Raw genomic sequence first — 26,910 nt, 5'->3', positions numbered from 1 at the left:
TGTCAGGTCACACAGGTTCTTCATGGGCTTTCTTGGGCTTAGGAGTGGAGGCAGCTGTAATTACTGCTCCCTGAAACTTGCCTGGAATGGGCATCAAGAGATGGCTTCAGTGGGAAGGGAGGGACAAGAACAGAGGAGAGGAGAGGAGAGGAGAGGAGAGGAGAGGAGAGGAGAGGAGAGGAGAGGAGAGGAGAGGAGAGGAGAGGAGAGGAGAGGAGAGGAGAGGAGAGGAGAGGAGAGGAGAGGAGAGGAGAGGAGAGGAGAGGAGAGGAGAGGAGAGGAGAGGAGAGGAGAGGAGAGGAGAGGAGAGGAGAGGAGAGGAGAGGAGAGGAGAGGAGAGGAGAGGAGAGGAGAGGAGAGGAGAGGAGAGGAGAGAGGTGCAGCACTCTGATCCAACATAATCTTTTTGAGAAAAATATAATGCCATACTAAATCCAGATTTTTTCCTTTTGGTAGGAGATGTGTGTGAGGGAGGCAATGGGCTTGAGACAAAAACTTCCCAGAGGTAGTTATAAATGATCTGTTGCTACCCAGTGAGGGGTGCCTTGGGTTCAGGACAGCTCATAGCTCATCTCCCAGTTCTGTCACTTCCCTGAGGCCAGGAGACACAAGGAGGAGAATGTGCTATCACACAACAAACTCAGTGGCTTGGGAGAATCTGAGAGGCTCAGGCTGACCAACCACATCTGAGCTCCTGCTGATGCCAGGCAAGAAATTTAGGGCAGGAGTCCTAGGGCATGAAGGTGAGATGAGATGTAGCTTAAGGCATCTGTACCATTGGGAGGACTTCATCCTGTCCCCATTTCTGGGTCTCTCCAGGGGCAAGGCAAGAGAAGGTGCAGCACATTTATAAGGACCTCTGGGAAATGAGCAGCTCACAGCTTGCCAGGCAGAGTGTGAGAGAAAAGAGGAGAGAGTCCCCTGTCCTAGTAATAGATTATAAAGATGACAACAGCTACCATGACAGATTGGCAGAGAGGATACTCTGTGCCCTGCAGCACCTGAAGAAGAGGATGTAGAAGAAGGCACAGAAGCAAGGAAATAATGGGGGAATCACAAACAAGAAGCACTTGTCTTGAACTGTAGGTAGTGGATAATGCCTTCTCTTCTCTCTCTTCCTTCTCCTCTCCTACAGTTGGTGCTCACAGAGCATCAGGCCTGCGCTGCTGCTCCAGGAGCTGTCTGCAAGGGAGAGGCAGGGGCTGCCCCGAGCGGCGGAGGCGTCGAGGAGGAAGGCCAGCCAGCTGGCGGCAGATCTCATCTGAAGGCAAGCACACACACACAGGTTGACAGATAATCAAAGCTTCCTTCCAGTTCTTCTCCAGCAGAATAGTTAGAGGCACATCCTTCACTGCATCTACAGAGGCTGTTGAAACTGCTCAATCCCCATATACATGAGGCAAGCAAAGCAAGTCCTTAGGCTTTTATTAATTTCCTTCTGGCTTTATGCATATACATTACATGTTAAAACCACTTGTATTTTGCTGCAACAAAGATTGCATAAAAAATCTCGACTGGATCCTGCTTCTATTCATGAACAGAAATACTGAGATTTACTCTTTAACCTCAAAAGAGCGCAACTTTGAGTAAGGGTGTGTCTGGGACTACTAGACCATGATCAAGATCGAGGAATAGAGAGCTATCATATTTTTTAGTACCACAGTATCTACTTCCCAGTTTTTTTATCATGGCATGTGTATTATGTCCAAGACTGCATTGCATCAGAGCTCTTTCAAAGTCTAGGGAAGATATTGCATGTGGATCAGGGTCTAAGCCACTAGTTAGCTTGGAGACTCTATCAGATGGCTGCAGGTGTCCTTCTAGCTAGCCTGTGATCCCACTCACCTTGCATGACCTCGTTCTCCTTGCAGATAATGCGAGTGCACACCTCCTTGTTTATTACGTACATGCGACGCACACTGCGGCATTGCCGGGATCAGCAAAGGAAGGCACGGGGACACAAAGAAACAAAAGAGGGGAACAGGGAATAAACATGTATATTCACTAGTGAGCAGGCAAATCCTAATTGTTTTTTTATTTCTTAGCCAAGAATAAGGCTGCTCAATAGGAAAGTAATCTTTGTAAAGACTTAATGAAATCTTTGAATCATAGGAAGGCTTGAGTTGGAAGGGACATTGAAAATCACCTAGTTCCAAACTCACTTTCTTGGGCAGGAATGCCACCCACTGGGTCAGGTTGCTCAAGGCCCCACATCAGTCCCTGCCTTGAACACTCCCAAAGATGGGGCATTGACAACTTCCCTGGGCAATCTGTGCCAGTGGTGCCTCACCATCCTCTGAGTAAAGAATTTCTTCCTGACAACAAATCTCTTCTTTCAGTTTAAAACCATTCCCCCTTGTCTTATCACTATTTTCCCATGTAAAACGTTGCTCTCTCTCTGTTTAATAAGCTCCCTTTAGGTACTGCAGGCTGCAATGGGTTCTCCCTGGAGCCTTCTCTTCTCCAAGCTGAATAATCCCAGGTCTCTCAGTCTGTCTGTAGGAGAGGTGCTCCATACCTCTGATCATTTTCATGGACCTATAAATGACCAAATACCTTAAATATGGATTACAATATGGGGCACATTACAGCTCCTTAGTGCTGCACAGACTGTAGCCATTGTGCTGTTTTAAATATTTACCCTAAAAGGAAGCTCTGGGGACAGGATTCATCTCACCAATAGGTTCCCAGAGAAAACCTCTAGTCTTCAAAAGGAACAATTGCTGAACTAGACCTACCATTTCTGAGCAGTTTCGAGCGCTTTTCTTAGGGACTGCTGGTTTCTTACCTTGTAACACAGAGGTAGCTGATACACTGCTTTACTGGCTTGTGAACAGAGTACAGGCGCGTGCAGGGGAACTTTTCCTCACGGCAGTCTGAGAACACACACACAAACACGGAGCTGCAACCCAGCATCATGGCCAGGTGCACTCATTCAGGCACAGATACAACCTCATCACTAGGTACAGTCCTCCAGGCTTCTAGGGGAGGACCCCAGCCTCTATTGTCACTCTCCTGTGAGAGATGGGGCTGGTTTAAAGAAGAGGAAAATAGTGCAGCCATTTCTGATCCCCTTGCCCCACAAGACAAAAGGAAGGGAAAGTTGAGTGAAATGCAAACCAAGCCCACTGGACACCCAGAACACAGAAGGCACATGTTGTAAAGGGGACAGACACAGATAAACAAAATGTAAATTTTAGTTGCATATTTAAGACATGGGTTCTAATAGATGTGCAATTATCCCATTTCAGGACGCAAATCTAGTTCCTAGTTTTCCAGACAATCAACCCTGTAACTAACTACAATGGATCTTCTACTACAATTCTTCTACTACTGTCCAATACAATGGATTTTCTTGCACATCATTCTGAAATGCCAGGTCTTGGCCACTGGCACTGACACAATATTGATCCATTGTATCTGGTCTGCTGATCTGCCAGCTCCTCCCTTTCCAGGTATGCCATCCAGGAGAAGGCTTCAGCTTTCACTACCATCATTCTCCAGTACTTCTAACTCAAGGGACAATTTAAAGCAATTTTCCAGGAGACAGAGCTGTGTGCCCAGCCAGAATTTCTCTGGAGAGCTAACAGGGTGGGTGAAAGTGGGTCTGGGAGAGGGTGCAGGCAGCAAACTTAAAACACACCTGATGAAGCCGTGGCTGTTTCGCTGTCAGACTGAACTGGAAGACAGAGGGTAGCAAAGTTAGTTATTTACCATTATTCCTTCCTAGGAAGCAGTTTAATCAAAACATATATCTGGAAAACTCTTTTAAGAGCCTTCTATTGTAACTTATAATGTGGAAAGAGATTTCATTGTTACTGACATGAAACCATAAAGTAAAAATCCAATCTGAGTCTAGTGCCAGCTATGCAGTCAACAATGCTAAAAATTTGCTTAATCTTTCCCATAAAGCATTACCACTACTGTTGAAAATTACAGTGCATGGACATTCTGACTTAAAAGGCCAGGTAAATTTCTTTAGCTGCTGCAGTTACCCTTTATGGAGTCAAGAGGTGAAGGACTTTGTGACTGCCCTTCATAAGGAACAGTGACACACACCTTTAAGAAACAGCATCCCAACACCACTGGCTCTTTAATGTCCATGACAAGGGGTCAAAAAGAGGCAGGTTTGTTACTCCCTCTGATAAAGTAACCCCTCTGTACCACAGCAAACCAGTACATTTTATAATTTACCCAGTAACAAACTGGAAAGGAATTCAGAGAACTGACTGCCAGGGGCAAGTTCTTATGAGCAATTACAGGGGACTTCTGCTTCTGCTCAGGTGCCAGAGTGTTAGCCAGAAGCATTAACAAAACATGTGTGTTAAAGAGAATGAATCTTTTCAGTGTGGGGCTTAGGGGCAGTCAGAGAAGGCAGGATTCCAGGTGTGTAAGGGACTGTGTGAGGAGAGGGAGGAGGGTCCACAACATGCATCTGCAAACTGAGAATAAACTCACCAGGAGGAAGAGGCACAGGTGGTGTGGCAGCTGCACCTGGAAAAAGAGATGTACTGGAAGATCTTAATTTGAGCTTACAGTCTCTTTCCTCCTGCTATCAGCATGTGCTCTGCTGATGTCTTACCAGTCCTGACTAGCAGCCATCTCACATCTGGTAGGCAATGTTGACTGTGGTGTTGTTATTATCTGATTTGTCAGAGTACCTGCACACTTTCCCTGCAAATATGCTGGGTGTGCTAGAGCTGACAGGATGCTGCAGAGCAAAGATGGGTCCCAATGGCACATCCTTTGTGAAGAGTTTTGGGTAAGCATTTTGAAGCCCAAGTTTGCAGTAAAGGCTTCACTTTTACTCTTTTACTCTTTAGATGTAGGTCAGTCACCACCAGTTTGGTCTGGACACTGAGTCCTATCTACCTTCCTACAGACTGTCAGGCCTCATATGCTGAACACAGCTGCTTCACCTCCCATCCCAACCACAAAGATCATACATCTTGTAGATACAAAATTGTGCTTCCACTTTCCTCTTCAGTGTTGTCTTGAAGCATGGAGAAACGACTCTTCAACTACTTAAAGTTGAAAAGAAGGGTATTTATTACATGCGGTATAATTTCTAAAGGCACATGCAAGGAGGAGTCACAGATTCTTGTTCTCTATTTATCTAAGAAAGGTTTTATATATTCACGTGGTTTCTATGGATGCCTGATACATAATCATTACCTGCCCATTTCATATTATAATTAGCTGAATATCTATCACAGCTGGGCAATTGTATCCTCTTAATTTGGTCAGTGGGGTTTTGAAATAAGGGAGTGGGCATTTGGGAGGAAGAAAGCCACCTTCCTCATGGTGAACTCCTCACCTGTGTCCGGTTGGCAGGACGTTTTCACCTGCTGGTCACAGTCCAAGCCCTTCTTGTTTGATTATTCTTAGAGGCCAGTTATTTTTATGGTTTCTGCCCTTCTACAGTACTCTGTCTATCCCCTCTCACTCCTAGCTTTACTTCTGGATATCTTTGTCACACTTTAACTAGGGTACATGATTCTTGATAGCCACATTTCTAACTTAACTATTTAACTTATTTAAGATCTTAACCAAAATATGCAGTCTTTTACTGTCTTAATTATATTCCTAAGTAGCCCCTTGACTCATCTGCAGTTTTCAATTATCCTAATTACATGTCCAGCTGGCCTCTTGACTCAGTCTCATGGCAGTCTGACCCACAACAAATACTGCAGCCAGCAGATGAGCAGAGTCAGGGCAGAGGACAAACAGTGGAGCTGATGCTCTAGAGAACAAGACACCACTCTCAGATGAGTTCCCATACACTCAGAGCACACTCCCCAGAAACAGCCATGCACAGCTGCCTCTCTCTGAGCCATAGCATCGACCTCATGTGTTCTCCCTCTCCCTGCCCTGCCTGGTCTTCACCACCTCAGAGGGATGTGTTTGAAACACTGCTCCAGCAGACAGAGAAACCATCCCCAAGGCCAGTGGTGACAGATTTGAACTCAGAGTGGGGTTGGAAAAAGTGGGGAGGCTCCTTCTTGAGTCTCTCTTGTCCTCCATTGCCCATTGTTGGAATTACCTACACTGCCATCAGCTCTGTGTCCATCTCCTGGGGCCATGTCCACTCTCTAAGGACACGCATTGCATGCTCTAAGTGCTTGTCTTCCAAGTGCTCCATCTACCCGTCCCTTCACAGACATTTTGCTGCCCCCCTGTGACACAGCTGCAGGCACGGTGGGGCAGACAGTACTGAAAGAACAGAATTTCCACTTCCCCACTCCAACAATGCTCAGGGTTTGCTCTACTACTTTCAGGAGATTCTTGGCACCTCTGTCTCCTGAGAACTGAAGCACATTTGCTACCAGTCAGGAGAGACACACACACAGCCTGTGTCCCAGTTTGAACCTGTCCAATTTCTCACCCTCATCATTTAGTCTGTTTGTTCCTGCCACCTTCTCTGGAAGCCAAGGATGTGTGAGCTTTAAATTTCATGGCTTCCTGCAGTGGAAACCTCTTCAGGGAGCCCGGGTACATAAAGTGAGATTGTCATTTCCTTGGAGAACAGACCATTAAGTTACCCTAAATTCATCTCCCTGTGTGGAGCACAAAAAGGGCTCCCAGACAGCCATAAGTGCTGGAAGAATGCTGCCACAACTTAGAAGTGGGATGAGGAGTTTCTGGGCATAATGGGTAATTTCTGTGGCTGCCTAGGCAGCAGTGGTGAAAAGGGAAAAAGAAGCATGAAGATGCCAAGAGATTGGAGCTTACCAGAGCTGTCAGGGGGAGCTCCACCTGGAAAAGAGAATGTCCTTGAAAAAGCTTTTCTTTACTTTATGGTCCCTTACACAGCCAGCCAGAGCCAGCTTGAATTACCTCTCCTGCCATCACAAGCTCATGACACAGTGGGATCCAACCCAGCAAACACATAATCAAACACAGTACCCCCAACCTGCCTGTATCCACTCCCCTTTCTGGTGGCTAGACTGGGACTGGATTTCTTAGTGCACGTTGTATCAACCCTCAGTGTATTTTGGAGGCATATCTTGACTTTTCAGATATGGCTGTTGTTGGCAACTTGATGGGAAAGAAAGACTTCTGAAATGAAGGTGCTGAGGGGTCTTGCAGCACTAGGGACAGACAGCTGAGGGCACCCATGGCACAGAAGGAGGGAGGCAACCCCAAAACCTAGCCTTGACTGCAGAAATTCATCAGTGGATGAGTTTCTTTGAAAAGCAATTGATGGCAAAGCTGAGGTAGAGAGGTAAAGCATGAAGGAAAGGATGCTTGGAGAACATGTTTTGACCTGGGTTCTGAATAGCATTCTGGGAAACCGCAGATATTACATATCATAGGATCATAGCTAGGAGACGGCTGCAGGCTTAGCCAGGGGCTTCAGGTTTGAAGAAAAGACAAGCCCTTTTGGTCCTTTTGGGTGCTGAAGCATGATGCAAATGTACATTCATCTTATCTTACCATATGGCAAAAATGGATTAAGGTCCAGAAGGATAAATCAATTCACCCCCAACAACACAGCCAGTAAGAAGATCAGTCAATATCCTTTCCCAATGGCCTCACTACTAAAGCATCATGCCATTTGTGCACCATTCTCCTTAGGATTTTTCTGAGCAGCAGTAGAGCTCCCCAAGTATCTCATGGTTGAAGATGCACCAGCTTTTGTGGACCTCCTACAACCCTTGACTGTGAACATAACTTTGTACCCTTCAACTAAGTGTTCAGGACCCCTGCACTAAAGAATTATTTGTATAGAGCATGTAACACCAAGCATCATGCCTTGGGGAGCTTGTTTAATCTTCATTGAAAAGTAAGCTTGCAATATCAGAGACAAAGAAACAGAGAACAGTATTTTCTAGTAAACAGGCTGTAACTCCACAGGACAAGTGGGTCACATGAGCAATCTTCAGCACATTAACATGCCTGTAATACTTACCAGTAGCAGTTTCTGGTTCTTGCCCATTGACCATCCATGGAAACCAGTCTGCAAGAGAAGAGAGGGGCGTAACAAAAGACAGATTTTTATAGTCTGCAGGTTTTGTGAAATTTTAATGTTTATCTATCCAGGAGACACCACTGCCCTCTGCTGAAGGGAGCAATGCTCTCTACTCAGCCTCAGCCTCCACTGCTAGCTGTGTTTGCTGTTTAAAGGCTCGTGGATACAGCAGGTCCTGATCCTATCCCTGCTGCTTCCACCAGGGGCAATGACTAGGCACAGGGACAAGTTAGTAAATACCTCCAGATCTGCTACCAGACTTTGCCCTTCTGAAACCTCATTTGATGCATTTTGAAAAAAAAATCAATGTGGCCTCCCTGCTCTGGAGGCTGAGCAAAATCCCTATCTCTATTTTATAAAAGAGGAAACTGAGTCATGGAAATTATTCACTTGAGGGCACGGGTTGAGTCATTGGTACAGTAAAAAGCAGACTGCAGGTTTTGTAGCTCCTTAGGCAAATCATCCAGCCTGGGTATGGAGCACAGAGCAGACAATCTTTCCCCTCTCAGCCTCTGGGTGAACTGGAGAAGACGAATGATGAAGGCTTGGCCGTGCATACTACATGGAAGGAACTGAAGCTGGGCTAGACTGTTTGTTTGTTTAAATATAAAGGGTGACAGGGCAGCTTCCTTAGAGCAGCCAGGAATAGGAAAATATTTCCTGCTAGCCACAGACAAGGGAAATGTCTGCATAACTGGGGTGGGATGAAGGAAGGAGTTGGCAGGAAAAAGCCAGTGATCTGGGGCACTGCAGGAATGTGTGCACGACCAGCCCAAAAACCAGCACATCCCACTACATCCTGCGGCCTTAGCCTGCAGCTTTCTGCTCTTAATGGGAGGGAGCACTGTGTGGGTAAAACTATCAGGTCTGGAGTTTTTGTCATAGCTCTTCCACATTCCAAGGGCAGTTACTTGCAGGCCACAGAGGGTCTCTTGGGACCCCTACATAATCCTGCTCTACAGCATTACAGGAGTTACTGGACCCTGATATTCTGTTCCCCACCCAGCTGCCAGCTGCTGGCGATTAACCCAGGGAGGGCCAGACATGCATAATAACTTCAGAATACAATCTAATACAGCCCAAAAATTCCCCTGTTCTGGATAATCTCTCAGTTAAAACAAGTGGGAAAGAAAATGGTGTTGAGCACCTTCTCATTTGTTACTGATGCAAAAGGAAGGATGAAAATACTGAAACCATTGCAGAAGCCAGCAGTGCTGGATTTGAAGAGATGTGTGGAAACAACAGGGTGGCTCTTCCCCTTTTCCTAACTTTGAAAAGTCAGCTATTACAAATCTTGTTTCCCCCTAGGGGTTGAATAGAAAACCAATCCAACTCTAAAACAAAAGGACATAAGTGAAGTGAAATCTCTGCATACCAGGCAAGGACAAAAAGGTTGATTTTCTTATCCACCTTCAATCACTTCATAATTACTATGGTACCCAATAAACAAGCCTTATAAACAACTGGACTTTCTTATCCAAGCTGCAGTAAATTCATCCTTGAGATCTAGAACTACAACCTTAACCCACAAATTTGTAACTTACCCAAAATCAAAGGAAACAATGAGAGACCAGCTGGTGATTCCTCTTATTTTCCAAGTTAAAACAAACAAACCCAAAGAGAAGTGCTAAACCAAAATACTCAAAAGTAAGAAATATTCCTTTCAGGCTTTCTTCATGTACAATAAAAACCACGGCCTTTTTTTTCCTGTTTCAAATTGTAGCCCACCTATAAGCTCATCTCTTGAATGCCTCACCTCCCTGCTTCACAGTCATAAACATGACATTGTTTATGGAGCACCTTTAAAGGAAAAAGTGCTATTTGGAGCAGAATCAGGATCAAGGAGGGTATTAGAATAACCTAGTTTGAAAAGTCTTTCCTGGACAAGGCTTTGCCCATTCACTGAAATTAATCTTTCACTATCTGTCCTGAGTCTTCTGACTATAATGTCTGATGCTACCCTCTTGTTTTATTCTTTTTTGTTGTTGTTGTTGTGCTTTAAAAAAAAAACAAAAAACAAACTGATCTGAATTTTTGCCAAAGTATCTCCAAGCAAACAAAGTAATGGAGACACAAAACAGAATAACAACCACCCCCACCACCAAAAGCAGAAAACGGTCTGAACTACAGAGGTGAGGTTTCTCAAAACAGCTGTACAAATACTACAAAACCTCCCAGCAGCTGAGTGGCTTGGAATGAGGTCATTCCAGCAGGAACTGCTAGTGACAGCAAACATGTCACAACTGTGACAGAACAAATTTTGCAGAGCACTGGGAAATGCCCTGCAGATCAGGCATACACAGGTGGTAAAGCAGTAAGCACAAAGCACACCTAACTCTCTTTCTCAGTTTGATCTGGATGTTTTGCTTACTGTAACATACCTAGAGTAGAAGCTGTGGACCTTTGTCTCTTGTGACTCCCAGTACTTTCTGGAGAGTGTCACAGATGGGAAACTGTTTCCAGTTCCTAAATTTCTCCTTACAATCCCATATTCACCTTGCCTTTCCTGTTCAGTCCTTCCCCCTTCTCCACCCCTCTACATATCTTTGCCTTTGTCCTTAGATCATTGCACATTATTCTGTGTAGGAAACTCAGCGGGGCCCAGGTGGGGAAGAAATCCTTCCCCAGGGCATAAGGACTCACCAGCTGGGGACAAGAAGAGTGTTAAGACACAAAACAGTATACGGGTTCCAGAGGTCTTCATCCCTGTGGAGTGCAGGAGAGAACAGAGGAAAGCTAAAAGAGGAACCGGTGTACCTTCCCTACACTTCAGAAACTTTGCTGCTTGTATCCATTTTCTCCTCAAGACCATTTGGTCTTCCCAGCCTCCCTCCTGTCTCCCTCCTCATGTGGCCAGTATCCCAGTTATTTCTGAAACATTCTGGACTGAACTTATAACACCACCTGCTTTGCTTCTCTTTTCCACCTCCTTTCTCGAGTCCCCATCTCTTTTCCCATTTGGATGGCTAAGCCCTGCTCCACACACACCACACCCTCAGCATGCAACGGAAAGTTTACCCCACGTTCTCTCCCTCCATTCTCTTCTACTCTTCAGTTATTTCGAGGAGCACTGAAAGAAAAGACAGGGTCCCCATCACTTACTGCAGCCCTCAGCTTCCACTCCCTTCAGCAGCAGACGCTCTGCTTTTCCCCTTCGGCTCCCCCCCAGTTTGGCTATTGGGTAAATCACATGCAGCCACACCCAGAACACGTTCTCCTTTTCGTTGTCTTCAAAATACAATTTCTGGGAAAAGAGAAAAAAAAAGAAAAAAAACCCCAAGAAGCCAGCGAGATGGAGGGATATGGTATCATCATGCATGTGGAATGAGGGGGGGAGCGAGGAGCAGCAGCCCACACCCTCATTCCAGAGTTTATTGTCCTCCGAAGGGGCTCCTCCCATTCCCCCAGGATGGCCCAGCACCAGGGATGGATTCCTGGGTCTGCGTTGCACTCTGGTGTCCCGTTTCGCCCTGCCCTTCTGCGCAGCCCGGCTTCTCCTCAGGCCGCTACCTCCAGCCACGTTTCCCGACTCAGCTGCCGCCAGTCCCCACCCAGCGCTCCGCTCCCCTTCCCCGTTTCCCTGGCTGCCTGTGGCACAGGGACATGCGGAGCCCGCATCCCGTTCTCCCGCAGGACGCGCCCGGGTTCTCCCCGCGCCGCGGCACCGAGCGGGGCCGGTGGTGGGGGCAGGCGGGCTGGCAGGGGCACCGGAGGGCAGCGACAGCGGGGACATGGCCCCGCTGCCTTGCTGGCGCTTCCCGGCGGGATGGAGCGACTGGGCTTCCCACTGCGCCAGGCTCGGGGCGGGCAGGGAGCACAAGGAACGGGAACAGGTACCGGCCACGGGGCCCGTCCTGCAGCGCCGCTGCCGTTCTGGCCCGAGAAAGGCAGGCAAAAAAAAAAAAAAAAAAAAAAAAAAAAAAAAAAAAAATTAGGAAAATGAGAGAGACACAAACGGAGAAGGAAGACGATGAATGAGACCTGACCTTCACTGCCATCCTCCTGGCTCCCCTGTGCCTCCAAGCACGGTGCATTTTATGATTGACGAAGGTGCAAGCCCCACAAGTCCCACTGGAATAGCCAGTCTCCCCTAACCCTTCCTCCAACAGCCCCTGGATCTGACCTCCCTCTGTTGCTTTCACTGCCTTCTTTTCCCTTTACTGCTTCTGTAACAACTCTGCTGGGTTTGAGGAGGCACTGGGTGAGCTTTAAGACACAATCTCAGTCCTGGAGTCAAGGAGAAGGCAAGGAAATACCCCCAGTTCCCTATCTCATACAGCAATGAAAGACAGAAACCTTGTAAGGGAAAGCTGTGTCCCCTAAGGCTCATCCTGGTAGCTTGGTATCCCCATTTTTCTCAACTAATTGCACGCTGAAAATAAAACCCTACAATGCCTTATAGACAGTTACTAAGGAAATGCTCGCTATATCCTCCTTGCCATGCCAGACCCGTGTTGCCCACACCTGACACAACTGAAGCCACCGCTTCTTACCTGAGGGTGGCTGAACACTGTTTTTGGCAGTGCTCAAGAGGAAAATGACTGTTCCTTCTTATTTGTGGTCCTCCCAAGGCTCCTGGAGGATGCACGGATGGTGGACCACACCAGAAGAGGTGCAGAGGGGCTGGGGAAAGCTAAGCATTTCCCTGCTCACCAGGGCAGCCCTCTGAACCCAAACACCATTCCTCTCTTTCACTGGAGCAAGACACCACCATTCCCACTTTCAGGGACCAGCTAAAACTGAGTCCATTGGAAATGCTCAAGAGGTTGTTAAACAAAGAGAAGGATATGACAGAAGTTATAACCACACGCCAGTTCTGGAAGTCCACATAGCAGTATGTTTGGACAATTTTCCATACACCTTGGTTTGCCTTTTGTTTTTCTCTGTGCCTCTGTGTTGTCATTTGAGCTGTTACTGCTTAAGAGGCTAACTAAAACATCCTGAAGGCCTGGTGAGTTTTCAGCACATTTATTTGGAAATTTTCATTGATGCCAAATGTTCTCACGTACCAATATGTTGATGTGCCACCATCTCCCACAGAGCACCGGATCCACGGCCAGTACTGGATCAGGTTTCTGCTGATTGCTTTTGAGCTTTAATTTTTTTCTCTGAGAGTGGAAGAGCTTGGTGCAGATGGGGGCGATGCTGCTGGTGATGGAATTGTTGGCTGGAAGCTGTTCAGTATTTTACATACCAGACGAGCCGCAGAGAAATAGCTGGAGGTGTCCTGCTGCTCTTGCTCGCGGTGGACACCGGAGGGAGCCGCAGCACACCGTCATTTGAACACCCCTTTTTCTCTTGCAGTCCAAGCCCATTCTCCAAGAGATGTGGCGCTGCATCTGCAGGCCTTCATCCTGTATGAAGCATCTCCTCTTAGCTCTCCTCTTTTTCAGCCTACTGGATTAGTAACTGTTCAACTTGTATTTTGTGATAGAAAATAATCTTGATTTCCTCCCCTCCATTCCTTGACATTGACAAAGATTGCTGGATGCCCTTCATGGCTGGGAGAGACGAATACTTCACATACTTCTGCATGTTCCCTTCTCACTGATGTTGCTTGTTTTCTGCTTTGCATGCTGCTGTCCTCCATCATAGGGTATCTTGGGGGAATCTACAGCTGATGACTCAAGGTAAAGCACTCTTTCTTCTAAAAGTTTAAAAAGTATCAGTGCCACAGTAGGGCGGGAAGAACTGCTCAAAAAAGAACTCTTTGCCACAATAAATGGCATGGGTGACTCATAGAGGAAACACTTCCATACATATATTCCCTCAAGTGCTGACCCCAGTGCCTGTAGGTGTTTACCTAAGATCAGATGCAGCAACAGAGATTCAGCAAAAACTTATCTTTCCAGTTGGTACTGATCCCATTGTGTTTATCTGGGATGCTGTTGTAATGGTAGCATATTTTGGATAAGATACAAAATCAGCCTTCCTGGAAATTAAAATCTCCTGGTGCATTTCACCCTGTAGACTACTGCATCTGAACAGACAGTCTAAGTGATCCTGGGGCATGCTATTTGCAAAGGTCTTGGAGACTTTTACCTCTCCTCTTGGTTTCCCTGGCCTTCCTGTGTCCTCATGGTAACAGGGCATTAAGTTACATCTGAGTGATAAGAAATTAATGAACTGCTGTGAGATCTGTGAATGCATCATGTCAATAATGCAGCTCCAGTAGTCACATGAATTGGGGTTGAAAGGAATTTTCTTGGGACCTCACTGCTGATGGGCTCCTTTAATACCTGGGGTCTGACACCATCCTGCAGTTGTTCCACTGGTGTTGCTGAGGTCATCAGTGGGTAGGGACATGAGTTAAAGGCCAGATCCATCTATCCTCAATTTTGGGAGCTTCACATCCTCATCACATTGTGGAAGAGTGAACACTGCCAAGTACAGGAGCCTAGACACACAATTTGTCTCTATTTTACTCTTAGTCATGTTTTCCCATCTAGAAAAATAAGGAATTCTTCACCCCTTTATTTCCAAATCAACAAGGCAGTGCTTAGAGGGCAGGTAGTCTTGCAGTCGCAAAATACACTAAGGTAGTCCATGAAATTCTAATTAATACTTCTCAGCTACTCCACATCTGTTTGGCATTGTGAAGAACTGAGCACAAGAAGAGGAAATCAGTGAGCTCTTTGCTCTTTGGTTGGTGATTTGGCCCTGTGCTTCAGGCTTCTCATGGCCAATGTGGTTATAGCAAGTTGTCAGGGCCTTCTTTCTTCACTGGTGGTGCTTTGGGGTTTCCTTCTCTGCTCTTTCTGTAGTTCTTACTATCACAAACATCCTTCCTTTCTGATCCTTTTGTACTGTCTCAGGGTTGATTCTTCCTGGCTGTTTCACCTGTTCCTCCACTCTCTCCTTTCTCCAAGGAGCTGAGCTCAAATACAGCTTTTCTCAGGGAACTTTTTCCAAAACTGTTCTCTCAGGGGATGCATAACATTTTAAGCTTAACATATAAATCCCTCCTGCAGGCTCAGTTATGTGTCCCCATACAGACTCTGGAGCACATAGAAACACCATATTTAATTCAACTGGTGCAATTTTATACACAGATGAGGCTGCAGACACAAGCAGAACACCAGCAAGGACACGATGGATTCTTCCTTCCCTTCTCCCATCTCTTCTGGACATCACAAACCCTGGAGCAAAGCCAGCAGGATTAATCCTCCTGTTGCAGCCCAGCAATCATGCCCTGGAGCAGTAACCAGAGCTGGCTGAAGAAGTCACTGCTGGGAAGTAGAGCTGTGTCTTACACCGACACAGACAGGTTCCCAGAGCTGCTCTGGCACAGATCAATTCACAGCTGAGCTTTCCAAACAATACAGTATCTGTCTTAAAGTCCAGCCTCTTGTACCATTTTATTGTCATTTAGTAGTCCTGCATGGTGGAAGAGATTTTAGTGGTTTTGTCTACCCTAACAGTCCAAAGCCAGCAAAACTATATTAATTATATTTCAAAATAGCATACCCTCTAAGCTTTTAAATATCATTGGTGAAGGGGGCAAAGTTGTCAACTTTAAAAGCCATTTACTTTAAATTCTGTAATGTTTATGAAAGATCTGTTGTCAAAGCCTTTTTCAAAACTGGCCACATCCAAAATATTCAAACTGAATATGTTGAAGTTCTCTGTGTCAGCATTGACAGCACTCACCCTGCTTCTGAAAGGATTTAAATAAGAAGAACAAATTGTACTAAGTCGAAGAAATGCAAATGATGTTATATGTTAGCAGACAGATTGATGAGGGTTTACATTGTGGGGAAATTAGGAAGCACCACTTTCAGGTTTACATCCCTCCATTTCCTATACCTTCACAGGGACTGTAAAGTCTGACTTAAATATTCATTTGTGCTTTATTCTACAGTTGACATTACAGGAATCTGAACAAAGATTTCGGGAATTACTGAAACCACATTGATATAAATCACTGTGTTTCCTGTAGGTACTGCTGACTTCAAACATGTCACCTGAATTTTCCTGTGACCTTCCCTGGGCATAGTCACTATTCTATTCAATAGCAGACTGATGTCAAGGCAAACAATGTTAATGAAAATCTGTCCTGATGTGAAATGTGTACATGTAAAAGGCCTGCACTGCTTTAGCTCACCTCAGCTTTAAAGAGATGAAAACAGCAACAAATATAGACCATTCTATATATCAACATCAACAGCACCTTCACAACATGCCTGTAAAAGGGCAACACTGGTAGCTTAAAAATCTACTTTGGTACTATTCTAATGATTTCTTGCCTCTGTCCATCAATGCAGCTGCCCTGATATGTATCTTCTTATGAGAAAACCTTCAACTATTTACTCTTGAGTTTTCTTGTCATGTCTGCCATCTCAGGTTTCTCTCCAATTTCATTCTTGGGGGTTTTTTTTGCTATGTTTTCTTCCTCCTGCATCTAATCCCACCCCCCCCCCCCTTTCTGCATTTATTCCTCTGATTCTGTATATGCCTCCTTTCTTTCTTTCTTTCTTTCTTTCTTTCTTTCTTTCTTTCTTTCTTTCTTTCTTTCTTTCTTTCTTTCTTTCTTTCTTTCTTTCTTTCTTTCTTTCTTTCTTTCTTTCTTCTTTCTTTCTCTCCCTCTTTATCTCTCTCTTTCTCTCTCTCTCTCTTTCTTTCTTTCTCTCTCTCTCTTTCTCTGTTTCTCTCTTTCCCTCTTTCTCTCTTATTTTTCCCTCCCCACAAGTGCTGTCTCCTGGTTTTTCTATCTGAACAAGCTTTTCTGACTCTGGCGTTCTCTCTGTCTCCTTGGTTTCCTTTCAATCGCCCTCACTGGAATGTTGGCAGAAACATATTTTTCTTTGAAAACAAAGAGACTAAATAAGTAAAGAAATAAATAAAATAGCTGGAAGCAGATGGGAGGTCTCCATTCCAGGAGGGTCTGTATTCTGCGAGCTTTTCTCACTTCCTAGCAAAGGAGGAGATAGTTGCACTCCCTGCCCACCCACCCTTTTCTCACAGGGAGCCAGCCTTCCCCCTCCCCTGGTGTGAGGACCTTGCTGGGAGTGATGGATTGCACTGCAGCGAGGGCTGGGAAACACTGCAGGGAGAGGAGGGGGAGGGATGAGGAAGGAAGGGGAGAGGGAGGGAAGAAGGGAGGAGACTCGCTGCCAGCGTCAGCCTAGGAAGGATGTAACGGGGCTGATGAGGAGACACGAAGGGGGGATTGGAAAACGAGGATGGGGAGGGCATGGCTGGGAGAGCGTGCGTTTCTGCAGGCAGCACGGCTCCGATGAGATTGGTGAACCCAGGAATGATGGAGGCACCAGGCAGTGGGGGCAAGGCTGGCACTGGGCAGCAGGGGAGACGGGCGGGGAAAATGGAAACGACATAGAGAAAGGGAGGAGGAGAGAAAGTCGGAGCTAGAGAAGATAAGGCTTTGGTTGTACAGCAACGACAAAAGGACACAACTCTGGAAATCTGGATTTTTTTGGAGCTGTAACAGAGGAGGCAGTGTTGATGTAGAAACACTCAAAAGGTCAAACAAAGCGTGCTGCAAACTGTACTGAAAAGGGTTTTCATTGCACTCCGAAGGGTGGTAACGGGATGACCTCTGGGCAGTAGCGAGGTACATCTATGCGGCCGAAGCTACTGGTGATGGAGCTTGCAGCGTCTGGCTGCAGCGGTTTCATTGCCCTGTGGATTTTGGCAAGGGGGATGCGTCCTTTTGCCTGGGCACTGCGAGGAATGCAGATGACCTCCTCCCCACTGAACCAATTGCAAGTGCTGCTGAAACATGAGTTGTCATTGTTTGTTGCCTTTCACGCTTCTCTTCTCTCTCTCTCTCTCTCTTTTACTATACATTTCTCCATCTGTTCCTCATTCATTGCCCAGATTTTTCCTCCATCTCTCCGTCTCCAGCACTACCTTCATCACTCCCTTCCTCTCCCTCTCCCCTGCCCACTCGCAGGCGCAGGGCTGGGAAGGGAAGGGGCTCGGCGGGACCCGGGGCTGGCGGGGATGGGGAGCGGGGCGGGGGTGCTGGCAGCCATGCGAGCAGCCCGGAGAACGCTGTCCCGCCCTACAACTTCGCGGAGAGACCCTTCCCCCTCCCGCCATCCACTCATGCTCCTCTCGCCATCCCCTCATCCCCCTCTGGCTACAGCTGGCTCTCCGCCCCCCATCGCAGCGCACCAGCTGCCGTTTCCAGCTACACTGACCTAGTTTTGGCCTCCCTGCGAGGCACCTCTGTGCCCCTCCTCCCTCAGCACCTGGCGCAGGAGAAGGGAAGGGGAAGGGTCCCCTGGCACTGCAGGGAGCCTCCTGAGCACGGCTCCCATCATGGCGCCGGACCCTGCGAGGGGAGACCAGAACAGGAGATGCAGGCGCCCGCCCCCAATCGGCTCCATCGGCTCCGGGCAGGCGAGCGGAGGGGAGCGGGGTGTGTAAGCACCCTTGCTAGCGGCGAGAGGGGGCATCAGCCAGGTGAAGAAAAATGAAGAAACTGCTCCCCACGAATGAGAGAAGACAACCCTCAGATTGCCAGCTCTCGTCAGCTCCGGTGACAGAACTGCCGGACACAAGAGGAAAACACTAACACGACTGGGATAAACTCGAGGACATTTAACCTGCTGCCTGAAGCTCTTTAGCTCGGAGGGCAGATGTTTATCAGACTTAATGCAGCAAAGTGCCTGCGAGATATAGCCATCCTGTGGTTGCATCAGATCCTTCCCAACAGGCACCGAAATCCAAAGTCATCACTGCAACAGCATTCATCAAAAGACAATGGGGAAGGAGACAGCAAAGGGCAAAACAGGAGTCAAAAAGAGGTAAAGGAGCAGGAAACAAAGGCAGGCAGGCAGGAACTTTCTCCACTTGGTAAAGGAAAAATGCAGACTGGGAAAAACAGCTGGAGAAGGGGCCAGGCAGACGACAGGGACTGGAAGAAGAGAGATACAGACAAAATGTTTTCCTTTCAAATGAGTGTGTCCATCGAAAGCACATTCACCCTTCTGTCCAGCTCCTCAGTACCGTTCTGTTTCCCTGCAGCAGAACTGCAAATCAGTTGGGAGAAATGCACTCCTGCCTTGTGGAACTGGGAGCTGCTGGTTATATACCACTCTTTGAAGCTTACCAGCTGCTATTCATGCTTCCCTTTGTTTCTGTGTGCAACTATGCCCGCCTGGGCTTCTTTGTGTCTCTCAGTCCTCAAACTGTGCCCAGAATAAGGATAACAGGAGCCTCTGACCTTCTCCAAAGTTACCTATTGAATGAGATGCATGCACTCCTCCCTTATGTCCCCAAACGGTTGCTGTCTGTCAGAAAAGGTCTTTCAATGCCCCTGCAAGCCCTTTTCTTCTGTCAAGATTGTACCCTGAGCCTGAGACTCGTCTCAGATGCTGGGAAGAAGGGGTTCCCATTCCTTCTATTCCACCACATGCAAACACCACCGTTATTTTGTCCCAGTATTTACAGCAAAATAATTATTTCCCCCCGCAGTAGCCTGCTGGCTCCCTTCCCACTGCCTGGCATAGGAAACGGGCAGTCTCGCCCTCCCCTTGCCGGTGCGTTCGGCACCGGCCGGCCCCCCAGCCCACGACCGCAGTCCAGCCCTGCAGGGGTTCAGAGGTCCCCGAAGGGCGCTACCCGGGCAGCATCACCCGCGCTGCCCCGGCCCCTCTGCCCTCACGCCTCTCCGCCGTCCCGGGGCGCTCCGAGGCCGGCCCGCGCTGCCGCTGGCGGCACGGCGGCGCTGGCAGCCAGCCCGGCGGCAGAGACCGCGCCGCCGCCGCCGACCGAGCCGGCTGCCACGGGCAGGGCCGGGCTCCTCGGCACCGCCGCCGCCAGCGCCGCCGCCGCTGCCCGCAGCGCCCCGCCCGCGCCCGGGCGAGGAGGATGCGGGTGCGCGCTCGGGTGCGGGGGGCAGCGGAGGCGAGATGGGGCTGGACCCTCCCGCGCTGGAGCCACAGCCTCCCCACGCCGACCCCTCAGTGTGTCCGTGCCGGCAGCTGCGGCGGGCAGTGCCCACCGGGCTGGTCCCCACCCCGACGCGGGGGCAGAGGAGCAGCTCGGCACTCGGTGCCGCGGGCAGCAGGGCATGGAGCTGTACATGGGGAGCAGGGCCGCCTCTGGCGTGGGAAGCCCGTGTGTGTAGGGCAATGGGCTGTGTTTATGCCGAGACATGGGTGGGTTCTGTTTGATGAACCACATGGAGTCAGGCACACGGGTGACAGACCCACCTGCAAGCCGAGGGTTCACATTCTGCAGGACATGGTGTGGCACTGAGTCAGTGAAACTTGGAACTTTCTGCAGACCCCCTTTGCTGGGAGTCCTTTGTGTTAGCAGTAGTTTCTCCATTTTCTATCTTACAGTAGTTAATTCAGAACAGGAATTAGTGTAACAGCAGAACCAATGAGAAGCTGGGGTTGTATGAAATTAAAGATGAATTTGCACCACTTGGCATAGTCCTCGTTTTACATGGTATGAAACAAGAATGATATGGCCATTTTCCTGTTGAAACACAGGCCAGAAGTTGTTTCCCTTCAATGGACCATCTGCGTTCACATGTGAGCCCAAGCATTCATGTGTGAACACAGGCCTATACCTTGCCTTCTAAATATTTTTTTTTTTACTATTCAGTCATCCAAGCGGGAAGCAGAAACATCGCTATGAGACTCAGCTGACCAAATGAGTAGCTACTGAAGACACAGGGGAGCACACAGCACATGGGAAAATGAGTATAAATAATTAGGCTTAGCAACATTTGCAGGCTGGACTTTCCATCATTGTTACATCACAAGGTCACACACTCAACTAGAGACAGTATATGAAACTTTACAATGTTAATAATGGGATAATATCCTGCAGGCTTTGGCTTCAGGACTAAACAGCTGGTTTGCAGTTGTAGTGAACTCGGTGACAAAAGATGTTTCATGGAATCAACCGTGAAATCAGAATTTGCATACATTAAGGCTTTGGACCAGTCCTTACATTATGCATTACAGAGTGCATGGGAAAAATCTCAAAAGAAAGGTGCCCGGATTTGTTAGTGTTCAGAGGCATCCATTCCTTGTTGATACTACAATTATAATTCTTCCCTAAAGGGTGAAGCTTGGTATTCTTTCTGGACCACTGACACTGGGGGCACTGTCCAATATTGTTCTTGCACAATAAAATAGTAAGAATTTTGTTCTGAGAAGAGATAACACAAGAGACCTTGCCTTCACTGGCACAAAAAAAAACCCCCAAAAACAAAAACAAAAAACAAAAACAAAAAAAGAAAAAAGAAAAAAGGAAAAAAGGAAAAAATTAAAAATAATAGAAAAAATAAAAAAGGTCTTGCCTAATTCTTGGAACCTATAACATCTATGTGTAACTCAGTTGCAGTGACAACTCTTTATTAAAAAAAGAACTCAAAAGCTTCTGCAGCAGTAGGCACATCTTAGGTTGGCACATCCTAAGTAATAAATTGACCCTTTCTTCTGCTCTACCTCTCCAGAAAGGGCAAAAGACTCTCATGACTCATTCCCAACTCACTTAGATTTCTAGATGATAGGAAATTGTTCTAGAGATATAGGGTATACAACCTGGGACAAAGCTCAACCAATACAATTACAGCAGCCCAACGAACAATAATAAAAAGGATACTGGGCTACATTTTTGCATAAGAGAGCACTAGGAATGTAAGTGGTAGTTGGCAGAATAAATTGTTACTGATAATTGTAAGACCCAGCTGAAGTATCCCAAATGGTTTGAGATCAAATACCTTACTGTTACCATGACGAGTGTTTTTCCTGCACTTGTAGAATGACTTCCTCTCAGATGTCTTATAACCAAACATGCATTTGTATGGCCAAAAATCTACATTCCTGAATTCCCCAGCTGTGCAATTCTCCTCTTTCCACAAACTGCTAACCGTATTTGAGCAGCAGAGGCACCTGCTTTACCACTTGGCTGCTTACTGAAATATATAAAAAAAAAATCTGCTATTACTGTGTCACAGTAGTTATATAAATCCTAATGCAGACATTTTTCTTTCCTCTTTGCTTTATGCTGTCTCAAAACCAGCATGCAATTCTTACTCTGAAATACGTGTGCATGCTGGCAATGTGCAGTTGTTGCACAATCTTCAGCAGAGCAGCGATACCACAGTAGCTCTTTGTTAGCAAATTCTCTGTGTAAACAAACCCCGTGCCCCTCACAGCCTGAAATTACAACTTTTGAAAGTGCGAACTTCATGCACATGGGAACTCTGTTCTAGAAGGCTTCAGAGTGTAGTAATTCTGTCAAAAAAGTAGTATTTTGCTTCTGTCAAAACAACAAAAATGCTGTCTAGCATTTTGGTGTTCTTTATCTATATCTATTATCTATTGCTAGTTTACCCTGCTGGTACTTGCCTACGATTGCCTCCTGCTCTCAAGTTGTGCTTTCAAGCTGGCTTTGAAGTGGGTGATAGTATCTTTTTCCTTATACTGTTGTACAGAGTCAGAAGGAGGGGAGCCTGAATTTGGAAGTGGTTTCCACCTTGCAGCTGCTAGAAGCCAGAAGTCTTGGCAAGCAACACAAGCAGACAGGAGAGCATTGGATGATGTCTGGGATTTTGGCCTCTGACATCACCTGTGAGGTAGCCTTGCCTCATACTCATTAAGCAAATAGTTTTCAGAAGAGGTGCCTGAATCACATGTGAGGTTTGGGGAGTAGGACCCAGATGTTTGTAGAACAAAATGAACAAACTGTCGTTCAGGTGAGAGAATTAAGATGGGTAGGACAGCACTGCCACATGCTGAAGAGGTAGAAGAAAGCAGGTTGAATGGGAACATTTGTGGTAGGATGGGTGTTTGGGAATGACCAGTGGTTGTGTCCCATATTTGCAAAGCTGGGAGTGCAACACAGGTTATTGAGGAACACACGTGTTGCTCCCCTGGTGTGCAGTGTGAGTGTTGTGTCTAGAGTTCTGAAAGTTGGGTGAAGAAGTTCACACAGGAAAATGTGAAATATACAGCTGATACAATATAGTGAATGAAAAGGGTGTGGTACCGAGGAAACTGAGTAGGTGTGCCACAGAAACTGATCAACAAGGTGTGTCGGTTGATAAAGGGGATGTGTCATATTTGTTTGCTGCCAGCAGTTATTATTTTAGAGAAGTGACAGCAGCAAGGGATGGTGCAGCCCTGGCTACATGCTGGGTATGTCAGGCACATGATGCTGTATGATGTGCGGCATGGGGGACATGTCACAGGACATAAGGTGAGAGGACATAGGCTTAAGCTGTGCCAGGCAAGGTTTCTGCCGAATATTAGGAAGAATTTCTTCACTTTCACACAAGAAAGTGTGATTAGATATTGGAAAGATCTGCCCAGGGAGGTGGTGGAGTCATTGCTCCTGGAGGTGTTTAAGGAAAGACTGGATGTGGCACTCAGTGCCATGATCTACTGCCATGGTGGTGTTCAGTCATAGGTTGGACTCGGTGATCTCAGAGGTCTTTTCCAACCAAATTGATTCTGTGGTTCTGTCACACATTTACCTGTCACGCAAACTACAAGGGTTCTGGCTTTGCACACCACATGCCAACAGCAGTAGCGACAAGCACAACAGGTGTTGTATGTTTTGCTGCACTGACAGATGGAGCAACTGGGTGGGCATGGCAGGATCTGGGCTGGGGTCTGCCAGGGCAGTCGGAGCTGGACCAAAGCCCAGTCTGGGGTGGGGGAGAAGGGCAGGAGTGGGTGTGAGGAAGAGCATGAGGAAGAGCTTTGTCAGCAGGCTGTGGGATGTGATCCTGCCCCTCTACTTGGCCTTAGTGAGGCTGCATCTGGAGTGCAGCGTCCAGTCTGGGTTCCTCAGTAAGGAGAGACATGAAGCTCCTGGAGCAGGTTGGAGGGGGAATGAGGATGATGAGGGGACTAGAGCAGCTCTCTTGCAAGGAAAGGCTGAGAGAATGGGGCCTGCTCAGCCTCGAGAAGAGAGGGGACCTTAGCAATGTCTATAAGCAACTAAAGAGGGGATTCCAAGGGGATGGAGCTAGGCTCTGCTTGATGGTGCCAGCCACTAGGTCATGAGGCAACGGGCAGAAACTGATGCTCTGGAAGTTCCACCTGAATATGAGGAAGAACTTCTTTGCTGTGCAGGTGCCAAGCACTGGAACAGATTGCTCAGAAAGGCTGGGAGTGTCCCTCACTGGAGATATTTGAGAACTGTCTGGACACAACCCTGCGCCATGCGCTCTGTCTGGAGCGGGCAGATTGGACCAGACGATCACTGCGGTCCTTCCAACCTGACCCATTCTGTGGGAGGCCTCAGCCGTTAGACAGGAGTGGCCTCGGCCACCTCAGCGGTGCTGCCGCCGCTCACGAGTTCAGGTCGGTTCGGGTCCACCCGGTTCGGTCCGATCCGGTTCGGTCCGAGCCGGTTCGCGCCGAGCCGGTTCGGGCCCGTCCAGTCCGGTTCGGCTCGGTCCGGTCCGAGGCATCCCGGCGCCGCCGCCCTCGCGCTCCCCCGCGCCCGCCGCGCGCGTGCCAAGCCCGGCCCGGCCGTTACGGCACCGCCGCCGCTTCGCTGTGAGGCGGCGGGAGCGAGCGCGGGCGGCGGCGGCGGGCGGGGGGCTCGGTGCAGGGAACAGCCGCGGCCTCCTCGCCTCAGCCGCGGGGAGGAGGGACACCGAGGAGGGGGAAGGCGGGGTGGTGGTGGGGGGGACGAGCAGAGCGTCGCGTCGCGTCGCTCGCTTCCCTCTAGGACCGCGCCGCCGGCGGGGAGGAAGGGGCGCGTCTCCCCGGAGCCTTCGTCGCCCCGCGCCCTCCTTCCCAGGCCCGGTGCCGGAGGGGGTGGGGGTGGGCGCCCCGCGGGTCCCCTCAGGCTCGGCGGTGCCCGGGGCGGGTGAGATGTCGGGCTGAGCGGGCGCGAGCCCGCGGGGGTGGGGTCCGCCGTGCCCGGGGAGGGGGCGGGCGGGGGGGTGGTTGGGACCGTCCCCTCACAGCCGTCCCGCCCCGCCGCGCTGCGCCCATGGTGATTGTGCTGCATCCCCCGCGCGCGGAGCGGGGCGAGCTGCCCGCGCCTCCCCGCCGCGCCCGCCGGGGCGCCCAGGTGGGTGGCGGAGGGGGAGCGGCGGCGGCGGCCGCTCGTGGTGCGAGGGGAGAGGGGCGGGAGGGGCGGGGGGGCCGCGCCCCCGGCCCGGGACCCGCGTTCCGCGGGCGGGTCGGTCGCGCTGCGGGCGCGGGGTGGGTGGGGGCCGCCGCCCCGCGGGCTCGCTCGGCGGCCGCGTCCCCGCACGGGTCCGTGGGGGTCGGCGGTGGCTGTGGGGGCTGATCTTCCCGTGATGGAGCCAGGGGGGTGTGTGGCTGGCGTTGGGTCTGGCAACAAGATCTTCCCAACTAGGTTTCCTCTCCCCTTTTGTTTTCCGGTGTTTAAAAAAGAGCTGGTGGCACCTCGGTGCCTTTACTGCCTGACATCTTACCAGGGGCTCCGTGTTCCAAGCGTGCCACTCTGTTAATCTTGGATTGGTTCCATCATTTAAGCAAGCATCCTCTAGACACGTTATTTTGGTTTGGTTTTTTTTTTTTTTTTGTTTTTCCTTTTTTTTTTTGTCACCGTTTATAAACGGCTGTTTATTTTCTGTAGCAGGGTGGGTTTTAATGCATGGGAGTACATGCTCATTATGCATAGGAATACACGCTTCTGAACTGAAATGTACTTTTCTCCAGTCTCATCTGAATCCTAAGGGTTATTCTGGGGGAGAGGTTTAAAGGTTGAAAGGCTCACAAATAAATAGGAATAGTTTTTGTAGGTTTAGAAACTTAGTTTCCTCATATGTTCCCCTGTAGGTACGGATTTATCTATCCATTGAACGTACATTTTTAAGTAAAAGAACAAACTGCTTAGCTTTGTGGGCTTTTTCCCCCTTAGAATTGCTTTCTGTGATAGTATATTTGTGTAAAATACTTAAAGTTGCACATTTCCCCTAATTATGTTCATGTCATCATTTTCTTTTGACTTTGCTTACTGTTTTGAATAGCACCTTTTCTTCCTTTGGGATTTAGTTTATTTCATGCCTTTGTATGTTTATGTCTAATAGGGATGTCTCTTCTTTTTTTTTTCTCCCTAGGTGTTGGTGACTTCAGTCATTTAGGGCTTTAGTTCTGAGGAAGCAGAGACACAAGGATTGAGTTTCTTTGACATAGAAAGCTACAGCTCTTCACCAGTACTCTTTTTACTCCTTCCCATCCTTCCCTGCTCCGTAGGGGAGAACAATTTGGGAATTATTTTAAACATTCATTTACTCCCGCTTCCCTCCCTCAGAAATCTACCCTGGTCCCAGAGGCATCCGCTAGACAGTGCCTGACAGGACCAGGAGAGCGTTACCATTGCTTGCTTGCTTTGGGAGCTTCAGTAGTACCCTTCCCTCCTTTGGGGTGTAGTGCAGGGAGGCACCCAGAACACCTCCGTGCCGCCCTTGTTGGTTAGTCGAGGATCCAGGAAAAGGGGTACCTAGCAAGACACGTGACCTCCTTAAGGGAGCCAGAACTGAAGCAGCACTTGGCACGCTGAAGGAAACACCCGTCTTTAGTGTCTTTTTCGTCTTCCACTCCTTCCTCACCAAATTTCTGGTAAGTCTCTTCAGCCCATTCATTCACGCAGTGCATGTTTCCCTTCCCCCACTCCAGGCGCTGGGAGAGGCATGCACGGAGACTGTGGGGTGGGGGAAGGGAGGAGGGAAAACTGGCTGTGTACACACGGATCGGGGAGGAGAGGGGGTATTGCTGTACCACACTGCGGGGGAACCTGGCACAGGTGGAAAAGCAGCTGATGTGGGAGGAAATGGTTGTTTTATTTCAGCCGGGCGTGCGTGCGCACACAGGGACAGTGGAGGGGCGTGAAAAAGCTGAGAGCCTGTTGTTGGAAAAAATACCAGGACCAAAGTAGGAGGATGGCTGATACTGACCAGTATTGGGCTCATGTTGCAGGGAGGAAAGAGAATGAATTATTCGGTGGTGATGGGGAAG

The 26,910-nt window shown here is 48.4% G+C and overlaps 2 protein-coding genes across 4 annotated transcripts in view; one reads left to right on the top strand and one right to left on the bottom strand.

Annotated features, from left to right (window-relative positions):
- Positions 1 to 1,028: 1,028 nt before the first annotated feature.
- On the bottom strand, positions 1,029 to 11,287 carry MFAP5 (microfibril associated protein 5). The gene is given in 10 exon segments (XM_058018526.1): positions 1,029 to 1,261; positions 1,846 to 1,919; positions 2,789 to 2,876; positions 3,644 to 3,679; positions 4,459 to 4,494; positions 6,733 to 6,756; positions 7,913 to 7,960; positions 10,616 to 10,678; positions 11,075 to 11,245; positions 11,248 to 11,287. Coding segments are annotated over 10 exon segments (699 nt in total). The 3' UTR covers positions 1,029 to 1,142.
- Positions 11,288 to 24,649: 13,362 nt separating this feature from the next.
- Positions 24,650 to 26,910, top strand: part of RIMKLB (ribosomal modification protein rimK like family member B) — a 40,357-nt gene continuing 38,096 nt past the window's right edge. For 2 of the 3 annotated variants that reach the window (XM_058019232.1, XM_058019230.1), the window contains exons 1-2: positions 24,905 to 24,994; positions 26,013 to 26,514. The gene's annotated coding sequence lies outside the window, so the exon portion shown is untranslated. Of the gene's footprint in view, positions 24,788 to 24,904; positions 24,995 to 26,012; positions 26,515 to 26,910 lie in introns of those variants that run through there. The other variant, XM_058019231.1, reaches the window with a different exon arrangement.

This window comes from Melospiza georgiana, chromosome 2 (genome assembly GCF_028018845.1).
Source record: "Melospiza georgiana isolate bMelGeo1 chromosome 2, bMelGeo1.pri, whole genome shotgun sequence".
NCBI classification, from domain to species: Eukaryota; Metazoa; Chordata; class Aves; order Passeriformes; family Passerellidae; genus Melospiza; species Melospiza georgiana.
The sequence above is the reverse complement of the archived record's forward strand: the minus strand, read 5'-3'. Positions and strand labels throughout refer to the sequence as shown.